At 32.5% G+C, this 21406-nt stretch overlaps 1 protein-coding gene across 4 annotated transcripts; it reads right to left on the reverse strand.

The window, feature by feature from the left end:
• Positions 1-914: 914 nt before the first annotated feature.
• On the reverse strand, positions 915-14881 carry LOC143068499 (monocarboxylate transporter 12-like). Of its 4 annotated transcripts, none has more exons than XM_076242609.1 (7): positions 14811-14881; positions 12211-12301; positions 10924-11189; positions 9259-9392; positions 6672-7472; positions 6220-6270; positions 915-1220 (listed from the first exon to the last, which is right to left on the reverse strand). In XM_076242609.1, the coding sequence occupies exons 4-7, from the start codon at positions 9353-9355 to the stop codon at positions 946-948; spliced, it is 1224 nt and encodes a 407-aa protein (XP_076098724.1). In that variant the 5' UTR covers positions 9356-9392; positions 10924-11189; positions 12211-12301; positions 14811-14881; the 3' UTR covers positions 915-945. The 4 variants fall into 4 exon arrangements, with proteins under 4 accessions (XP_076098724.1, XP_076098720.1, XP_076098722.1 ...); XM_076242605.1 differs by having other exon boundaries at positions 9259-9405; XM_076242607.1 differs by lacking the exon at positions 9259-9392.
• Positions 14882-21406: the final 6525 nt, after the last annotated feature.

Raw genomic sequence — 21406 nt, forward strand, 5'->3', positions numbered from 1 at the left:
ATAAAACAAAAAACAAAACGAAAGCGAGGAGTATCGACGTGTTACCTTACAAAAATATTTTGTAGAGAAAAAATCGTGCATGTCTTGAGTCTTCATAAACATGGTTAAATTGTAATCTATTTGATTTCAATTTACATTAGAACATTTTGCGTTTAAAGTACCATAGCATTTTTCTATATTATAAAAAGACTGAATTCTGTGCATAAAAATCTTACTCGCCAAGCTTGGCCGCAGTTAGGTGTAAGATTTTTTTATGTGGCACGATTTTTTCTCTACAAAATATTTTTGTAAGGTAACACGTCGATACTCCTCTCTTTCGCTTTCGTTTTGTTTTTGTTTTATTTGATTTAAATATTTAAATTGAGGTGTATTAACTTTTTGATTGAAAATTTCGTCAATATAGTAGACAATTTCGTCCGCCGTTTTGCTATGAACATGTTGACATTTCGAATGGCTATGTACATGCAAGTGAAATTTGTCATAATTGGATAAAAAAAATGTAAAATATCAAACAAATACCTATATGAAGACAGAAATAGTGATTAAAAACATACTAAGTTCCATCTGGAATTGAGTTTAAATGTCAGAAGAAAAATGTCTCCAGCATAATAAAAGTAGGGAACAAAAATTAAATGTTCATGCATACAACTAGTTTTTTGGTGGGGTTCGTGTTGTTTATTCTTTAGTTTTCTATGTTGTGTCATGTGTGCTGTTGTTTGTTTGTCTTTTTCATTTTTAGCCATGGCGTTGTCAGTTTGTTTTAGATTTATGAGTTTGACTGCCCCTTTGGTATCTTTCGTCCCTCTTTTATGGTTGTTATTCAATTTCCTGCAACAATACAAAGGTACGTTGACAAGAACTCTAACAGCTTACTTTTATGAATTATGCTGCAAACTTATAGATATTAGTTAAAACTACTTTCTCACATCATTTTAATCTAAATTATTATGTCGCACAATATGTTGTTAAAGGGGTCTGTTCATTTGTTTTATCATCAACAACATAATATTGATGTGCATCTTTTTCCTTAGTACATATTGCTGTCTCAACTGGAAGAACCTCTACGGATACGTTCAAATTATTTAACAATTTTTCATCAAATATTTTAAAATTTGGATCTTTTAAATTGTCCAACGAAAGAGTAATCTGATGTTCAGTAGATGGAGTTCTGAATAAACTTGTAACAAGTGTAAAAATAGCGGACAGGAGGAAAAGACAACCTGGAAAATAAGAATATGACAAATTGTTAGAGATTGTAATTCGTCACTATCAAAATAAATGCATTGATATAATTACCCAAGATTTTATTCTAATTATTTTTTTAAAAATACCGTTTTAAAACTGTATTTTTATTGGCATTTTACATAAACCAATGCTCCTGTTTTAGTACACATGATACAGTGTTTATAAATGAAACAATTTTAATTGACTCATATAATTTAAATGAAATTGGAAGAAAATTACACTAATGGCAGCAACACAATAAGTTATTGGTTCTTAATGCGCCTGTCCAAAGTCAGGATCCCGTGGTTAAGTAGTATTCGCTGGTTCATGTTTGTCATATATATATATATATATGTTGTGTACAAGTTGTAATGTTGTACAAATTATAATTTGTACAGAATTTTTGTACAAGTTATCAGTGTTTTATGACCTGCTGAACAAAAATAGATGATGCAAGCACATAGTCTTTTGCTCTGCATATTTCTGTCATTTTTTCACAACTTCATGATACAGTCTAATACTGAGCATTGATACAAAATTATAATAAGACCTCACAAAGATTTTGTATAGATATGAATATGGTATAAGGAAAAAAAAAAATTAGAATTTAAACCATTCAGGTATCCTCATTTCCAGTTTGAAGGCAAGGAGAATAGCACTAAATGTTAGGTTGACGTATATTTTTTTGAATTTAAAACATTACAGTGGTACATTTTATAAGTTAAACCTGTATCACCTGTTGCAAGAAGGTAGGTGTCAAAAAACTTATAACTTGTACAAAGACCCTGTACAAATTATAATTTGTACAAACTTACATCTTGTACACAACATATATATATTGTAATTTTTTTGTAGTAATTAAGCCGTCAATTGTATTGTTTCCTGTTGTTCATATCGGGTTATTTTAGCCTGCTTTACGGTATTGGCGTTTCATTGTAGAAAGCATTACTGCTGTATATAACTGCTGATATCAATTTTCATTTGAACTCATTTCAAATCATGCTACATTTCCGTTTTTTACAAATATCAAGAATCTTGTGGTGATATAAAGTTTATCAGAGAATATTGCACCCTAATGTTTAATGCACGGCCCATTAATGATAAGCTTAAAATTGACAATAAGATTGTAACTATTTGGAAAAAGGTTCCTAGGGAGAAGTAAAAAAACGTAAACTGATTATATGTTCAGCTTAATCCATGCTGTTATTCACATAAAAACTAATTTAATGTTTTTATTGCTTATTTAAATTATGAACTTAAGACCTTTAGGGTGTTGACTTTTCTCTTACAGATTATAGATAAATCGCGTGTATCGTCTATAATAATGTTATGATTTCTCAACCTAATGGCCCGCGATTGTCCTTCTTCGAGATATAAAAACAAAATCAAACTATATGACATTACAGTAAATTAAAACCAATAGAAGAATGAACAATAGACTTTCGTTATTTGCCTTAATTCGCATATGTATTACTACATAATCATAACAGAAGTAAGCACGAGAATCTCGTTTGTAAGAGTATCAACCTGCGTCAAGAGTATGATAGTAAGCCGAAGTCGAATCCCCTTAGTCAGTGCATTAATCTTGGTTCTGTTTGTATACTAATAAAGTTTTCTAATAAATAATAAGAATGCAATTTGTTATACTATAATTTTGAGTCAATCACTGCATCAAATGTGTTACGATATTTCGCCACTCGAGACCTCAGTGGGGGAACGGAACTGTACGGTTTGGTAATGTTTTGGTCATTCGGGAGACTGTCAAGCGGGGCTCCGACATTTGCAACAATAACAAGTTGCCTAATGGAAAGTTTGATGAACTCAGATAGATAATAAATAACGTTTATGCTTCAAGTTTTCGTAATCAAAACATTCTATATGTAAATAAAAACCAATAAAATAACTAGAGGCTCTAAAGTGCCTGTGTCGCTCACCTTGGTAAAAAAGAACACAGATGGATTCATGACAAAATTGTGTTTTGGTGATGGTGATGTGTTTTTAGATCTTACTTAAAATTCTTGCTGCTTACAATTATCTCTATCTATAACGAACTTGTCTCAGTAATGTATGAAAATTGTTAAAAAATTACTATGAAGGGCAATAGCTCCTTAGGGGGTCAATTGACCATTTTGGTCGTGTTGACTTATTTTTAGGTCTTACTTTGCTGTACATTATTGCTGTTTACAGTTTATCTCTATCTTTAATAGTATTCAAGGTAATTATAACCAAAAACAGCAAAATTTCCTTAAAATTACCAATTCAGGGGCAGCAACCTAACAATTGGTTATCCGATTTATCTGAAAATTTCAGGGCAGATAGATCTTTACCTGATAAACAATGTCACTTCCTGTCAGATTTGCTCTAAATGCTTTGGTTTTTTAGTTATAAGCCAAAAAAATGCATTTAACCCCTATGTTCTATTTTTAGCCATGGCGGCCATCTTGGTTGGTTGGTCGAGTTACCAGACACATTTTTTTAAACTAGATACCCCAATGATGATTATGACCAAGTTTGTTTTAATTCGGCCCAGTAGTTTCAGAGGAGAAGATTTTTCTAAAAGATTACTAAGATTTACGAAAAATGGTTAAAAATTGACTATAATGGACAATAACTCCTAAATGGGTCAACTGACCATTTTGGTCATGTTGACTTATTTGTAAATCTTACTTTGCTGAACATTATTGCTGTTTACAGTTTATCTATATCTATAATAATATTGAATATAATAACCAAAAACAGCAAAACTTCCTTAAAATTACCAATTCAGGGACAGCAACTAACAACGGGTTGTCCGATTCATCTACAAAATTTCAGGGCAGATAGATCTTGACCTGATAAACAATTTTACCTATGTCAGATTTGCTCTAAATGCTTTGGGTTTTGAGTTATAAGCCAAAAACTGCATTTTCCCCTTTGTTCTATTTTTAGCCATGGCGGCCGTCTTGGTTGGTTGGCCAGGTCAACGGACAATTTTTTAAAACTAGATACCCCAATAATAATTGTGGCCAAGTTTGGTTAAATTTGGCACAGTAGTTTTAGAGGAGAAGATTTTTGTAAAAGTTAACGACAACGGACGCCAAGTGGTGAGAAAAGCTCACTTGGCCGTTCGGACCAGGTGAGCTAATAAAAACGACATATGCATCCAAACGTTTTCCTTAAGATGGTGGGGCTCTGAGTAAGCAAGTTTACTGTACAATCACTCGGAGCTTTCCTGTACAATCACTTGGAGCTTTCCTTAGCCAAATTCATTAAATACATTATATACAGTCAATCAATATATATGACATTGAGAAAATGCATATATTTGGCTTTGTACTGAGACAATGACTTTTAAACTTTCAGTCAGGCAATACTACATATCAGAAAAGGTACATGTAAAAATTCTTGTAGTAGCGATGGGTTTTCGATGTTTATTTAACATTTTTGATCGCTGCTCCATGACAGTTTTGATCGATTTACTCGGAGCCCACTATTTTAAGGAAAACGTTTAGATGCATATGTCGTTTTTATTAGCTCACCTGGCTTATTGGTTTATATTTACATATAGAATATTTTGATTACCAAAACTTGAAGCATAAACGTTATTTAGTATCTATTTGAGTTCATCAAACTTTCCATTAGGCAATTTGTTATTGTTGCAAATGTAGGAGTCCCGCTTGACAGTCTCCCGAATGACCAAAACATTACCAAACCGTACAGTTCCGTTCCCACATTTTTGAAACAGTTAAATATTTAAAATCTAACTGTTGAGATAGGAGAAATATAATAATGTACGAGATAAAGTGATGGAATATGTTTCTGTAATATTTTTTTAACGATATCTTAACAAAGTGTATCCTTCCTTTTATAGGTTTTCAGTTGCACCCTTATATGTTGGGTCATCAGGCATATACGTTTTTTGGTTGAGTTAAGCCTGCCAATTGCTATTTTACCGTGTGTTTTTCTATGTTGTGATTTTATGCTATTGTTTCAGAAAAAAAGGAGATGGTTTGGATCCATTAAAACGTTTAATTCCGCTGCAAATGTTTGCACCTGTCCTAAATAAAGGCAACAGTAGTATACCGCTGTTCAAAACTCATAAATCCATGGACAAAAAATAAAATCGGGGTAACAAACTAAAACTGAGGGAAACACATTAAATATACGAGAACAACGACACAACATTAAAATGTAACACACACACACACACACACACACACACACACACACACACACAGTAACAGACTAAGCATTAGACAAAATCCTTTGAGAATAACAAATATAACATCAAAACCAAATACATGAATTGGGGATAGATAAGTAACGTGACACGTCTTATAGTAATGTGAATTCACACTAAAAAATAAGAGATAACAAACGACACAACGGAAACACAACGTTAAAATGTAACACACACAGAAACGAACTATAATATAACAATGGCCATATTCCTGACTTGGTACAGGACATTTTTTTTAAATGAAAAAATGGTGGGTTGAACCTGGTTTTGTGGCATGCCAAACCTCCCTCTTTTATGGCCATGTGAAATATGTCCTAAGTCAGGAATCTGATGTACAGTAGTTGTCGTTTTTTTATGTAATTTATACGTGTTTCTCGTTTCTCGTTTTTTTTTAATTTTATATAGATTAGACCGTTGGTTTTCCCGTTTGAATGGTTTTACACTAGTAATTTTGGGGCCCTTTATAGCTTGTTGTTCGGTGTGAGCCAAGGCTCCGTGTTGGAGGCCGTACATTGACCTATAATGGTTTACTTTTTTTAAATTGTTATTTGGATGGAGAGTTGTCTCATTGGCACTCACATCACATCTTCCTATATCTATAGTTGACTACATCATTTTCAGTAGAAATTTAGAAAATTTGACGTCATAAATGAGTTTTCGACCAATCACTAGTGTTCTATGTGGAAGAGAAATATTTTTCTCACACAGATCGATGAACATTATGGGACAATTGTGACAGTATAAACTAAAATAAAAAAATAAACTTAAATGTTTACCACATAAATATAGGCTTTCTTTGTATTCTCCTCTGTAGTCTAAAATCACACCTGTAAAGAGATTGATAGTTACGTTTATTTTAAAAGGTCTACGTCCAATACCCTTTCACTATAGTTATATCTTATTCTACCATATATAGTAAATTGGACAATAGTTTATCGATGTTTATATCAGAGATTGATGCAATAAACAACATTCTTCCGGATTTTATTTTACCTAAAAATTAAAACAACTATTTTTAAATGTTAATGCGTCCGAAGCGCTTTTCTGGATTCACCTTCATCGAAAACTCTCAAAGCTGAATCATGAAATGAAAAATAATGATGTAAAAAAATAGAAACAGATTAAGAGCTTAGTAAAAAAATAATAGTCAAAATTTTCCGGGTCGAGTTGAATCCTATTTCTTTATAATTAATCTAATTGATTATAACTATGATGATTATATACATACCAGCTACTGGCGGTCCTGCAAGATATCCAACTCCACCAATGAAAAATAAAGTACCGATTCCACTAGCAACCTTTTCAGCCCCGAGTAAATCCATACACAAAGGGCTAATCATTGTGCTCAAGCCTCCAGAGTATAATCCAAATATAACAGCAAATATAACTTGTCCTAAATATTTGTCTGAATAAAAGGGAAAGCATGCAGTTGCTAAGGCTAGTATGCCATTACATCCAAAATTTAATAACACTGGATCTAAACCATTATAACCGACTGAAAGACCTGATATAAGCCTTCCGATTGTCGATCCTATACCAACGTATACCATCAGAAATGCAGCTGCTTCATTTGTAGTTCCCTGAATTATTGCGTAATTTATCAAATGGAGCATAAGTATAGAAAAAGCCATAATCCATAGGCAATACTGAACACAACAACACATAAAAGTTTTATCTAAAAAAATGTCAAAATGAAGAATGTTTTGTATATCACAATTCATACAGCAATGTCGTTTAGTTGTTGCTTCTTTGCTGTAATTCAACTTTGCTTCTCTTTTATGTTTATGTTCTAAGTCAGAAGTAAACATCAAAGCACCCATGACGATAACATTTCCTCCGAGTCCAGCCAAGAGAAGAAAAGTACCTTGAAGTCCATATTCCATGATGAGATATTGCACCAATGGACCTGTAATAAATGTGCCAATACCTGCTCCACTCATTACTATACCGATTGCAACACCATACTTTTTGTTGAAAAAATAAACAATAACAGTTATGGCTGGAATCGTACTTAGACCAACGCCAATGCCTATAAAACATATATAAGTTTATAAGAAAACATTCTTGTAACAAGTTATATCAAAACGAAAGGAACCCATTAACTAAGAGATATCATATTGTATAATTAGGTCTTTCCACTTTTCTGTGGAAAGACCTATTGTTTTTCTTCTGATTATTTTTTTTTTCTTCCGCCAAATTTTGTTCTTGCGATAAACATTTGTTTCGCAATATGTCGCTTAGATATTTGGTATATGATGTCGAACAGTTTATGCACTTTTGAAATTTACCCTGCGTAACCGAATACTTTTCTTTGTAGGAGTTATCTCCCCAAACACTGTTTTTTTTTTGTGTCCACGACTCCTTCGCAACCGTAAAAGATTACGACAAATTTATTTTATAGAATTGCTCTTTATATCCTTCGCATGATTTGTCCAATTTCAACCGAAGCAATATGAACGCTCCATATGAGAGTTATTTCCCCTTTTGTATTTGAAATTTTGAAATGTATTTTAAACTGGAACACCATAAGTGATAGAGACCTAGGATCTTTTGATTTGAGGTCCTTGGTCCAAAAAAATGAAAAATAGGTCAAGGTCAAAGGTCAAGGTCATATTCTAATTTTTGAATTTGTCTTATTTTCACTCATTTTCATTATCTTATAAGATATGGACAAATTATTTTGTATAAATTGTTAGTTGCGACATGTGGTAACTAAATAATTTTAGTTGAAAGGGTGCGTAAACAATGAATGGGAGTTTTCGCCCCTATCATATCTTAAATTATGTGTAAAGTGATATAACTTATTAACCATACATATTAGAGACCTAGGGTCTTTTGATTTGAGATCCTCAGTTTGTGACCTTGAAATTGAGGTCAAGGTCATAGGTTAATTTGACGTTCTAGATTTTGACCTTTGCTTTAAATTCATATCTATACATCATAAAGCCATATGAACTGACATTTTAGACTGATTTTTTATATTTTAATATTAAAATAGATTAACTGGTGGAAAGACCTTCAATTGTTCTCTGAACAATTGGTTTTTAATTCTTTTTATAATTATTTTTCTAAACGGAGATTAAAATAGGGGAAAACTGCAAATAATGGTACTGCCTACAAGGAAATGCTGATCAAAAGATTACAAGACAAAGTGTGAATTGATTGGGGAAGTTGTTTTCAGATGTTTAAAAATAGAAATATTATGGTAAGATGTCAAGCAAACATGTGCATGTAGTATTAGAGAGAAATTTGAAAATGCAAAAAAAAAAAAAAAAAACCAACACGTTATACAAATTTAATGCTTCCGAAGTGTTTTCCTTGATTTATTTTCACCAGGAATACTCAAAACCACATAGTTTTAAGCCCAATGATTTAAGAGAACCAAAACAATTGAAGAGCTATATAAATAAAAAAGAACTCAAGAAAATAGCCATGTCCATCAATGACAAACTTTGCCTGAGTTGAAAACTTAGTTTTTGTATAATTTGTCAAGAGACAAATACCAAAGGGACATTCAAACACATAAGTCAAAAATAAACTGACACCGCCATGACTTAAAAACAAGACAATCAAACAAACCACTGTACACCATTTTTGGCTTTATTTCTGTGCTAGTTGTTAGTATTCTTTTTATTTATAACCTTTGGCGACCCCACAGTTTAGATATCTATAACTAGTACGACATGACAAGTGTGCGTTACAGACGAACGTTCACCTAATTTAACACAGTTAATTGATAATTGAGTGCGCCAAGTAATTGGTCTTACCTACGCTGTTATGAAAATGATTCTATTAGGCAATTTATGCTTACTTACCAGCAACACATCCATACGTTACAAGTAAATAGTTGAGATTGACAGCAGCAAAAAAACTCAGTCCAAATCCGACCAATATTACAACTCCTCCAAACATCACGGCCACTCGACAGCTGAATGCATTTATTACGATGCTGGAAAAAGGACCTGTATACAATTAAATCAAGTTATAACGAATTTCTATGGGGCAAATTCATAAATGATAAATTACGCCTTTTTTGAAGTAGAAAAGTCTTCGTTTTTTTCAACTAACCTTTAGAATAAATGAAAAGGTAAAAGGAGTAGGTCCGATAAGGGCCGATTTTGGCCTCAAATTTCAGGTTCATCTGACGAAATATTTTTGACACTTTTTAAACACTTAAATTTCTATTTCAGTTGATTCAATTAGTTTATGTGAAAGATTTTAACTGATTTAGTCATTAAATACGCTCCGATTCAAGCTTAAATATGAATCATCTATCAATTATACCAAAAATGCCACTTTTCAGATAGTTTTTGTCAAAGATAAAAGTGACCGCATCCGTGTTCATCATCAACCCTTATATATGTTGTGTATTATCCTCAACCTTATATTATGTGTTATGATCAAATACAACTTACATTTCAATATCAAGAATGAACACAAATGCGGCCACTTTCATTTAAGACGGAAACCGTCTAAAATTTAACTTATATGCTAAAATTGTGAAGATTTCAGTAATTTATTTAGACTTAATGATGCTAGTACCCGATATATGTGCATTGTATTGTTAAAAAAAGCCCATGTTTATGTAGCAGAAGCATTCTGCTTTCCAATAAATAACTAAAAGAGGGACTAAAGATACCAAAGAGACAGTTAAACTCACAAATCGAAAACAAACTGACAACGCCTGGCTAAAAATGAAAGAAGACAAACAGACAACCAATAGAACACAGAACACAACACAGAAAAACAAAGAATAATCAACACGAACCCCACCGAAAACTAGGGGTGATTTCATGTTCTCCGGAAGGGTAAGCAGATCCTGCTCCACATGTGGCACCCGTCGTGTTGCTTATGTTATAACAAATCCGGTAAATAGTCTAATTCGGTAGGTCACATTCAAGAAAGGGAAGGGGAATGTAGTTACGACGTAAGGAACATATCCGATATAATTTGTGAAACGGTTATTCCATAACGGTCAACCAACTCTTGATGGCGTCCGTAAAATTTACGAAGGGATGATTTCAACTTCACCAAAGTTTACATTTTAACAATTTTTTAAAACTGCTATAATTTGGGGCCAAAAAGCGGTCTTACTGGACCTACTCCTTTGTACTAATTGTAGTCGATTTCAAATCAATAGAGGTATATACTTTATATACTCCAGCAAGGTTAAAAGGAAGACCCAATTGAATTTATCAAACTGCAAAAAGCAAAAGTAAACGGTCACTTTCAAATAATGTTATTGAGCTACAACTAAGGTTACAACTCTTTCAAGAAAATTGACCATATATGGATTTGCACAAAAAGAGTCATATTTTTAAAACTTTTTTTCAAGATCGTATTTAAAGAAAAATATACAAGAAGCAATTTTGAGTAAGAAAGTCGTATGATTTGGTTGCTTTGTTTGGTTCAAGTTTTGTTTGCTTGCTTGCTAGTGCATTTGTTCGTTTTTGATAAGTTTATTATTGCTTTAACAATACCTGCAAATGAGTAAAGACAGCTGTATATTGATCCAATCAATGATGTGTAGGCGTTGTCTTCTTCAAATTTCTCCAGAAGGGCGACATGTAGGACTCCAGTGGCATAAAGGAGTATTGCGTTAATCATAATGGTTCCCGTTGCAGCAATCATAATTACCCAAGCCCAACCCTGATCCAAATCTTTGTTCCGCTGATCGCTGTATTTCTGAATCATTTTGTCTCACTACGGAGCTTTCTGACTGGTATTATTTGGATCGATTATCATTCTATAATAAGAAAACGTCAAACCTCGTCAGCGGTGATTGACCTGTTTGAAAGAAGTCTAAACCCATCTATTGTAGCGGTTATCCCTTTATCGACACTGTCTGTAAAATTTCTGTATTCTTGTCTCTCATTTTTTCAAATGTGCTTTGTCTACATGCCCTTTTGTGTTTCTCTGTTACACATTTGTTTGTTTTATAGTGATTAAGATAATAGTACAATGTTGACTGATGTACCCCTATTTTCTGACATGTTTACATGTCTGTTTGTTTTGTTCATAAATCGGTGTCTATATGATGGAATTGTCATACAATTTAGGGGTTTAGCTAGCTATAAAATTTGGTTTTATCCACCATTTTCTATTTAAGAAAATGTTTGTACCAAGTCAGATATATGACAGTTGTTATCCATTCGTTTGATGCGTTTGAGCTTTTGATAATGCCATTTGATTACGGATTGTCTGTTTTGAGTTCGGTAGGTTTTTTTATTTTTATTTTTACCACAAACCTTCTTTTGTTAATTTAAGATAGGAAAATGAATAGTGCATCTGTGTCGGCTTTAATTAAACTTTAAAGTTTAACCTAATATTTTTATTTAGGTTATATCTCTCAGATAGACAAAAATCTATAAGAGGTCGGTGGCATATATGTCGATCGTATACCAAACACACTTATGTGCGGATGATTTTCTACGAGTTCTATCGAAAATGATTTTCTACTTGTGATTATTGCGGACAAAACATGTAGGCTATCGAACGTACAGACAAAATAAATAATTGAATAATTTCAAAGATTCGAAGATTGAAACAAATATTGTCCTTCTACATTGGTTTTTAGTTAATTGTTACGAATCATTTACCAATAGCACAACGACTTACTTACGCATTTTGTGCTGTCTTAGCATTAATGATATCATAACTACATTCATATATATGGCATGTTTTCTGTTGTTTAAAAACTTAAAATATTCAAATTTCCCTACAAATGATTAAACTTTTGCTTAAATGATAATGAGTGAAAAACTTACCGATCAAATTATCTAACACTGTAAAACCAGTTCATTGTCCTTTGTCAAATCTGAGGTTAAAAATTGAGGTCAGAAATCAAAGGCTTACGAACTAGAGAACAAGATGAAAGTAATAAATGACTTATTAAATATTCTAAACTAGAAATTACCAGAATTATCATATTTCAGTTGTATAAAGAAATGTTTAATAGTCCTATCTCGTTTAACTTTGATATATATTCAACAACGATTGATTTATTATCTTATCAGTTATGCAAGTGGTCAGATGTTCAAACAACCGTGTACATGTATAAGTTTTAGTATTTTCATATGTATGTGGCGACAGTAGGGTAGAACTATTATAATTTTATAGTTAATGATTTGGATTGAAATCTCAATTGATTCTAAGTTTCGAGGGTATCACCAGCCCAGTAGTCAGCACTTCTGTGTTGACATGAATATCAATTATATTGTCATTTTAATAAATTTCCTGTTGAAAAAACTAAGGATTTTTATATCCTAGGAATAGATTACCTTAGCCGTATTTGGCACATTTTTTTTTTTGAATTTCGGGTCCTCAAAGCTCTTCAATTTTGTACTTGTTTGGCTTTAAAACTGTTTTGATCCGAGCGTCACTGATGAGTCTTATGCAGCCGAAACACGTGTCTGGCGTATTAAATTATAATAGTGGTACCTTTGATAACTATTTGATCATCAAATTGATATCTTTTAACTGCTTTTGTATGGAAATATGCTGTACTATCTTTTTCTATTCATGTAAAAACTTTATAGACAAAACACATAGGCAAAAATGAATCACAAGAATACAAAAAAAAATCCTTACGCACAATAACGCAATGGAGGCATGAATGAATAAGGAGCCACGACAAAAAGGATACTAAACAAAAAAGATTAAAAATATATAAGGACAAATTAAAAGAAAACTATCACATTTAATGAAGATGACAAACAACGTCAGTACCTAGAATGTAGAGGGAAATTGATTATTCGTCTTTTGACATATATTCTGATACTGAGATGACCGTTTATCAAAAATTTGAGGTACAAGTCTTAAAATGAGACCGGGGTAAGTGTGTCTATTGTTTCTTTAATTTCTAGTTCTGGAGGATACATTAATGGATCAGAAAGGTTTGGATTGAAAATAGACAGAAAATCATCAATATATCTGAATGTGAAATTAAATGATCTTGCTTCTTTGATCTTGCTTCTTTGATCTTCTTGTTTTTGACATATGTCTGAAGGAACACCGACATACATGAAAATAAGACGAGTTTAGCAAGGGGAGGAGCACAGTCCGTTCCCATCGGAATGTCGACAATTTGTTGAAAAAGTTGTCAATATGAAACTCCAGCATACTGATCACTTGTTCCTCAATTTAGGATGTATTAATTTTTTGTTCACTATTAACAAAATATGACGTATGGTATTCCAAAGCAATAGATTCATAGCGTATTCTACCATTTGTATATTGGAAGAATATTGAATTATTTCTGTCGTTTGATTTTTCAATCTGACATCAGGAATGGTGGTATGAAGGGTTGAACAATCAATAGTTTTGATAGAATTTGTATCAAAGAAAAACGCGGGTGAACAGTTTCACAGTATTTCTGTATATCCATCGAATCAAAATCTCAAAAATAACAGTAACGATAATTATTTGACACCTCTGGCGATAAGGATATTTTGACGAATCGCGGTAAAATTTAACCAATTTGACTTGATGCTAACGGTAGCCGAAAATGACAGTTAATTTAAGATGCCCTTAAATGAACTGTCATGTCATTTTCGGCTACCGTCTTAATAGTATATATGTATGTATGTATATATATTTATCAATTTCAGATATAATTTTTAAAAACTCAAGATATTACATAAACAAAGGCAACAGTAGTATACTATTGTTCGAAAGTCATAAATCGGTTGAGACAAAAACAAATCCATGTTATAAACTAAATCCGAGGGAAACCCATCAACTATAAAAGGAAAAAACGAAACCACAAACACTGAGGTAAACAAAACACAAACGACAATGCAACACACACAGAAACGAACTATAAGATAACAACTGCCATTTTCCTGACTTGGTACAGGACATTTTAAGAAAAAAATGATGGGTTGAACCTGGTTTTGTGGCTAGCAAAACCTCGCACTTATAAACAGATTTGTGTAAATCATGAAAATAGATAAAGCAAAGCAATATATAAGAATACCAATTAATTAGATAAAATATTGTGACGCATGCTGTACTTTTAAACAAGGTCACATTTACAGGTAAATAATCCCTTACTAACGATGACCTAGAATCGTCAATTATTAATAGTTTTAAACTATATTTTTAATTTTGCACATTGTCACTAATTTTGGATTTATTTTAGAATAATACCGATTCTGGACGGCGGTTTATATTATAACATTTGATAAATAGTTATTTAAAAAGTAAATATTTTATGAAATGAAGAAAGAAAAAATTGTTCTTTAAACTTAACTTTTTTCGATTCGTTCGTTCCAAAGTAGTATATAACAATTTCTATCATGGACCTGACTAGTATTTGTGTGTCTTGCACAGCCTTTTGATTATTGTATATCAACTTAGCACTTACGTGTATAGTACAATATTTCCTTTGTTAAAATAGATCATTCCTACACATAAGTCGGCGATTCAACAGCCATAATTAATGCACTCGCTTTAATATATTATACTTTGTACAATCGTATGCAAATATTTAAATACGTAAATATAAGGTGTTAACAATTCATGAATAAGTATCGTATTGCTCCCTTTTCATTGATATTGACCTTTGTCTCGCGTATCTATTCAATGAAAGCAAAACTCATTAATATGGCACAGACAATTTGACTTCTCAATTGGGGATTGGGGCTAGAATTTTATATCAAGCAATATTTTTCATTACGTGCAAACCAAGCAAGAATATTTTTTTTTCAGTCAATCTGAAGCAAGTACTTTTTATCAATATTCGTGAGGTACCAGGTACTTTTTTTCCACATGCATATTTGTGTAACAACCCATTTACCTTAAGGCGCGTATGAAGTATGGATATAAAACTACGTGCTGAGGTACAAAATTATGAAGGTTTTTATTTCTGTACAAACATAGTGTGGTTGTATAAAGAAATCACCCTGTCTCTCTGTATGTCTGTCTGTCAAAAGATCGTGTAAGGGCAACTCCTCTCAATTGCCTGAACGGATTTCATTGATACTGCACACAAGTGAAACGCATAATATATAAAGAAATTTGGTTACAGTCAAATTGTTAAAATGGAAGATTTGGGGATTTTTCACGAGTTGGAAGGCGATTGGATGGATATCACCTTTGTGAACTTGCTCACAGTACCTTTAGTTTCACTCTATGTTCAATAGTTATCAAAGGTACCAGGATTATAATTTAGTACGCCAGAGGCGCGTTTCGTCTACATAAGACTCATCAGTGACGCTCATATCTAAATATTTATAAAGCCAAACAAGTACGAAGTTGAAGAGCATTGAGTATCCAAAATTCCAAAAAGTTGTGCCAAATACAGTTAAGGTAATCTATGCCTGGGATAAGAAAATCCTTAGTTTTTCGAAAAATTCAAAGTTTTGTAAACAGGAAATTTATAAAAATGACCTCATTATTGATATTCATGTCAACACCGAAGTGTTGACTACTGGACTGGTGGTACCCTCGGGGATGAAACGTCGCAGTGACATCGACCTAGTAGTGTAAATAGTTATCAAAGGTACCAGGATTATAACCCATCTTTTTTTCTGAAAATGTCCTGTACTAAGTAAGGAATATGGCAGTGTCTATCAAATAGTCCAGTTGTTTCTGGGTTTTTTTTTTATTGCAATTCAGTGCTTCAATTGTTGTGGTGTTTTTCCTCTTATAGTTGATGTGTTTCCCTACAAAATCACAAGAACTAACAAAGGGAACGATACACAGTTTGTGTCTTGGTTTACATGCATTACCCAACATGTAAATTCTAATTATGGGTTATTATCATAATTTATTGCATCGTGGTTAAATTATCACGTTGTGACTGGTTTAACGCCATCACGTGGTGACCCCCTTTGAGACCGTACGGGGTAAGTAGATTTCATAGGTGGTTCATGACGCGTTAATGGTGACGTCATCTGTTAATCTTGTTGTGTTTCATTGTTTATTTTTTAGCAAAAGGCAGCGGAAAAAGTCCAGCGTGCGATAAATTCGTTATACGGTTAACTACTGACCCCTTACGAACCATAGAGGGTAAATAAAATCCATAGGGGATTATGCCTCCAGCCTCACCCCTATTGTTTAACTACCCTCTGTGAATGCTCTCAGATAGAACTGTTTAAAAATACCATCACCCACATATAAACTTTTATCTAATATGGTAGAATTTAGCCTTCCTCGGCCTATTTGAGCTTTACTTTAGAAGATATATATATATTTGCAGGAGTATGCTATACTATATTCTTTGATTTTTTTTTAGCTCAGTACAGAAGTAGATTTTATTTTTGAAAAAGTAATATTTTTCTTCGGTTTATATATCTCTATGTCGCCTTGATGATTTTCATAAAGTCTTTGATGATGTAATTTATCATAAGGAATCGATAAATAGACTTTATGATTTCATAAACGCTGAAATCGTTTTTTAATTGTTTAAACTATTAGCAGCAAAAATCGAATTTGAATTATAAATATTTTAATGGACTGTTTAGAATTATCAGATCAGATAGTTCGTTTTTTTTTTTTTTTTTTTTTAAAGACAAATGATAACGATGGTCCACACAATTTAATCCTGGTATCTATGATTAGTGTATCTATATATATACCTAACAGGTTTTTTCATAATTTATTACCTCGTATGATGTAATGTAAAATAACTTGAAAAGGGTATTAGAAAAATAACCATTTAATACTGATTTATCTAATATTACTTATAATTTCTTTCCAATTATAGGGCTGGATATTATGAATCCAAAAAGGAGACGGATTTATATAAGAGCACTGCTCTTGTTTCCTTATCCCAGTTATTGAATCTTTTTGTATATTTCGTATTTATGTCTTTACCCTTGTAGCTATATATATGATGATTTCTTAATAAAACATGTTAACAGAAAAAAAAATGAATCCAAAACAAGAGTGCATACGCTGAAATGTCTCGCCTTCTATACTAATCATTGATATTATGTTGATAGTCCTAAGTATAAAGCTTTATTACAACTGTCTCATAAACTTAACATTAACCAAGATAACTAAACAAAGACCAATGAACCTTGAAAATGAGGTCACGGTCAGATGAACCATGCCAGGCAGACATGTACAGCGAACAATGCTTCTATACAACAAATATAGTTGACCTATTACTTATAGTTTAAGAAAAATAGACCAAAACACAAAAACTTAACACTGTGCAATGAAATGAGGTCATGGTCAAAAGAAACCAGTCCTGCGCTACTGACATAAAGATCAAAAAATATTTCCATACACCAAATATAGTTGACCTATGGCATATAGTATTAGATAAAAAGACCAAAACTCAAAAAACTTAACTTTGACCACTGAACCATGAAAATGAGGTCAAGGTCACATGACATCTGCCCGCTAGACACGTACACCTTGCAATTATGCCATACAACAAATATAGTAGACCTATTGCATATAGTATGAAAAAAACAGACCAAAACACAAAAATTTAACTATAACCACTGAACCATGAAAATGAGGTCAAGGTCACATGACATCTGCCCGCTAGACATGTACACCTTACAATCATTCCATACAACAAATATAGTAGACCTATTGCATATAGTATGAAAAAAAACCAGACCAAAACACAAAAATTTAACTATAACCACTGAACCATGAAAATGAGGTCAAGGTCAGATGACACCTGCTAGCTGTACATGTACACCTTACAGTCCTTCCATACACCGAATATGCTAGCCCTATTGCTTATAGTATCTGAGATATGGACTTGACCACCAAAACTTAACCTTGTTCACTGATCCATGAAATGAGGTCGAGGTCAAGTGAAAACTGTCTGACAGACATGAGGACCTTGCAAGGTACGCACATATCAAATATAGTTATCCTATTACTTATAATAAGAGAGAATTCAACATTACAAAAAATCTGAACTTTTTTTTCAAGTGGTCACTGAACCATGAAAATGAGGTCAAGGACATTGGACATGTGACTGACGGAAACTTCGTAACATGAGGCATCTGTATACAAAGTATGAAGCATCCAGGTCTTCCACCTTCTAAAATATAAAGCTTTTAAGAAGTTAGCTAACGCCGCCGCCGCCGGATCACTATCCCTATGTCGAGCTTTCTGCAACAAAAGTTGCAGGCTCGACAAAAACAACGTACAGAAGAATAAAGATTTAGATCAAGGATGGGCGTGGGTGATTATGGTAGCAGCATGTATTGCTGGTATCATAACAGAGATACTGATATACGGAGCTTGTGTTGTCCATGTGGCTCTACTACAGAGGTTTGAGGAAGACAATGCATACACAGCTCTCATTGGTTCTGTATTTACTATTCTCATGTATCTCATCGGTAGATAGTTATGTCGATATTAAAGTTAATCATTTACCAACATTCATGTGTACCATTGCTTTGCATTTTTAACTTGTTTTTATTTGAGCGTCACTTTAGAGTCTTTTGTAGACGAAACTCGAATCCCGGTATATTTGAGGCTATATTTAATAAATACTTGTTAAAGTCATATGATCCTTTAAATTTTACAATTCAATTCAATTCAATATTTTATTGGAAAGAGCACAATAGAGGCGTGATCCAAATACAGACAATTATAATATTAAAACAACATATAAATGAAATAAAGATGCATGTAACAACAAGTCATAAGACAATTCTATGTATGTCATTACATTATAAACTGATATTGATACCATAAATTAATACATCAGTATTATTCTAGATTTTAATAAATTTACTTAAACACACAATATAAGATATATATGTATATGCGCGAACTACTGTAAAAGATTATTGCCTGATGAAACGGTATGGTGGTCTCTCAAATCAAGAGCTTCTTCAATATACATACAAATAGATTTTAATTCTTTTTCAGACATAGAATTTAACATTTTGGTAAAATTTTCATCCAAACCATTTGAATTAATATCATTAATTTTGTATTTAGATCTAATTTTGTTATATTGCGGACATTCAATCAAGAAATGTATCTCATTTTTAATTTTTCCTGTGCAAAATTTACAAAATCTTCCATTAGAGGGTATTTTTGGTCTTGCATACCTACCAGTTTCTATTGCTAATGAGTGTGCACTTATTCTTAATTTAGTGAGTTTTTTCTAAGGTATTTAGGAATATTAAAGTTTAAATATTCTTGCTGTTTAAATTTAGTATAAATTTTACTAAATTTTTACAGTTTCCATCTTTTATCTTAGATAGTTCAAATATAATTTTATTTTTGTAGAAATCTAGTTTCTGTTTGAAATTACTATTACAATGTTTGTTTAAGGGTATTCCAATATATTTCATTAATTCAGATAGTTTATTAGACCATGAATTTTCTCTATTTGTAAGAGTTTTGTCCACTTAAAAAGCAGCCTTGAGAATTTCATGCGGACCACCAGACCGTTCACCAATATCACTGAGACGCACATAGTATTTATACATAAGTTGATAACATTTATGCTAATGGGTAATGTGCCCAATTCACACCGCACTGCTAGATTGGAAGACTTTGCATGAACCTCAAGTATGTTTTTAAATATAGAGTTTTGTGTTTTTTCTAATTTACGTTTGTCTAATGCTTCAAAATTTGATTTGAATTCTGATATCCATACTTCTGATCCATAAGTTAAAATAGGAATTATAATTGAATTAAAAAGCTGGAGCCATGTCTTAACAGACAAATTTTCACTATATGGTAGTTTTGATTTCAATGCAAAATATGCTTTTTTAGCTCTATCTGAGAGGCTTGACACTGCCTGTATAAATTTTCCAGAGCTATGAAAATCAACTCCTAAGTATTTATAACAATCAACAATTTCAATTGCATTAGAACTGTAATAAAAGTAAAAGTTTTCTTTATTTACTTTATTTTTAGAGAAAATTATAATTTTTGTTTTCTTAAGGTTCACGTCCAGTTTCCATTCAGTACTATATTTTTGTAAAGAATCAAGAGAGTTCTGGAGACCATCTGCAGATTCCGATATCAATAATAAATCATCAGCATACAATAAATTGTTCACTTTTTGATCGTTTAAATTAACTGCACTAGTTGAGTTTGTATCTAAGTATTTTCCTATGTCATCAACAAATATATTAAATAAAGTTGGACTTAAACTGTCTCCTTGTTTGACTCCCTGATTAGCAAGAAAAGGCTTAGTAAACATGTAGGACTCTAAAGTGCGATACGGACGCTAAAGTGCGATGGTCACGCTAAAGTGCGATGGTATACGCTAAAGTGCGATGCCACTACACGCTAAAGTGCGTTTTTCCGCGAATGCGTGTTTGTTCGCGAAAGTGTGAACGTTTGCATTATGATGCTTCAAGCAGTCTGAAAATACAAAAATTGACATGCCGGTAAACGAGAATATTTATGGCTCCCGATGAAGGTTTTTTACAAGACAAAAAAAGATATATAGATGAAACAAAACATTTTTAATAGGTGATATAGAAGACTGTATGCGGACGATTTTTTTCCAACAAAATCGCCCACAGTACAAAACCTTTGAACTCGCTGTGTCGACACGGACAAACGTTTTTCTGTCAGGGTAGTGAATAAAAGGTTTTCTCATCAACATAGAAAACTGGCGACAGTAAGGGGAAGGTGCAAACCGTAAAAGAGAGAGAAAAAGTCAAAATACACCAAGTGTCAAAGTATTTCAAATCGTCCAAATTTAATTTAGAAACTCCTTCTATGTCGTGAAGTATCATCATATGATTGAGGATGACACAAGTCTCGATCTGAGAACGGAAGCGTATGGCTAACCCAGCAGATAAATAGTAGTTTTATGACTTCAGGTTATCAGAACGACCATTGCAAAACAATTGGTACGTGTTGCTGATGTGCGCACTTAATAACTTATGACCCAAGGCGTTGAGTATCGGTGTTATGATATTGTAATTATTGTATTTATTTATGTTGGCCTGATTTGTGTTGTGTGGCCTGATAGTTGTTTACAGAATAATCTTAGAACTGTGCAGTTTA

This window comes from Mytilus galloprovincialis, chromosome 3 (assembly GCF_965363235.1).
Source record: "Mytilus galloprovincialis chromosome 3, xbMytGall1.hap1.1, whole genome shotgun sequence".
In the NCBI taxonomy this organism is placed as follows: Eukaryota; Metazoa; Mollusca; class Bivalvia; order Mytilida; family Mytilidae; genus Mytilus; species Mytilus galloprovincialis.

Bases quoted from the DNA above. Each gene is read 5' to 3' on its own strand.
- LOC143068499 (XM_076242605.1), bottom strand. From the start codon at position 11,137: ATGATTCAGAAATACAGCGATCAGCGGAACAAAGATTTGGATCAGGGT. The intron at 9,406-10,923 runs GTATTGTTAAAG...AATTGTATACAG, and splicing joins CTGTCTTTACTCATTTGCAG to GTCCTTTTTCCAGCATCGTA. The intron at 6,271-6,671 runs GTATGTATATAA...ATCTCTTTACAG, and splicing joins TGCAGGACCGCCAGTAGCTG to GTGTGATTTTAGACTACAGA.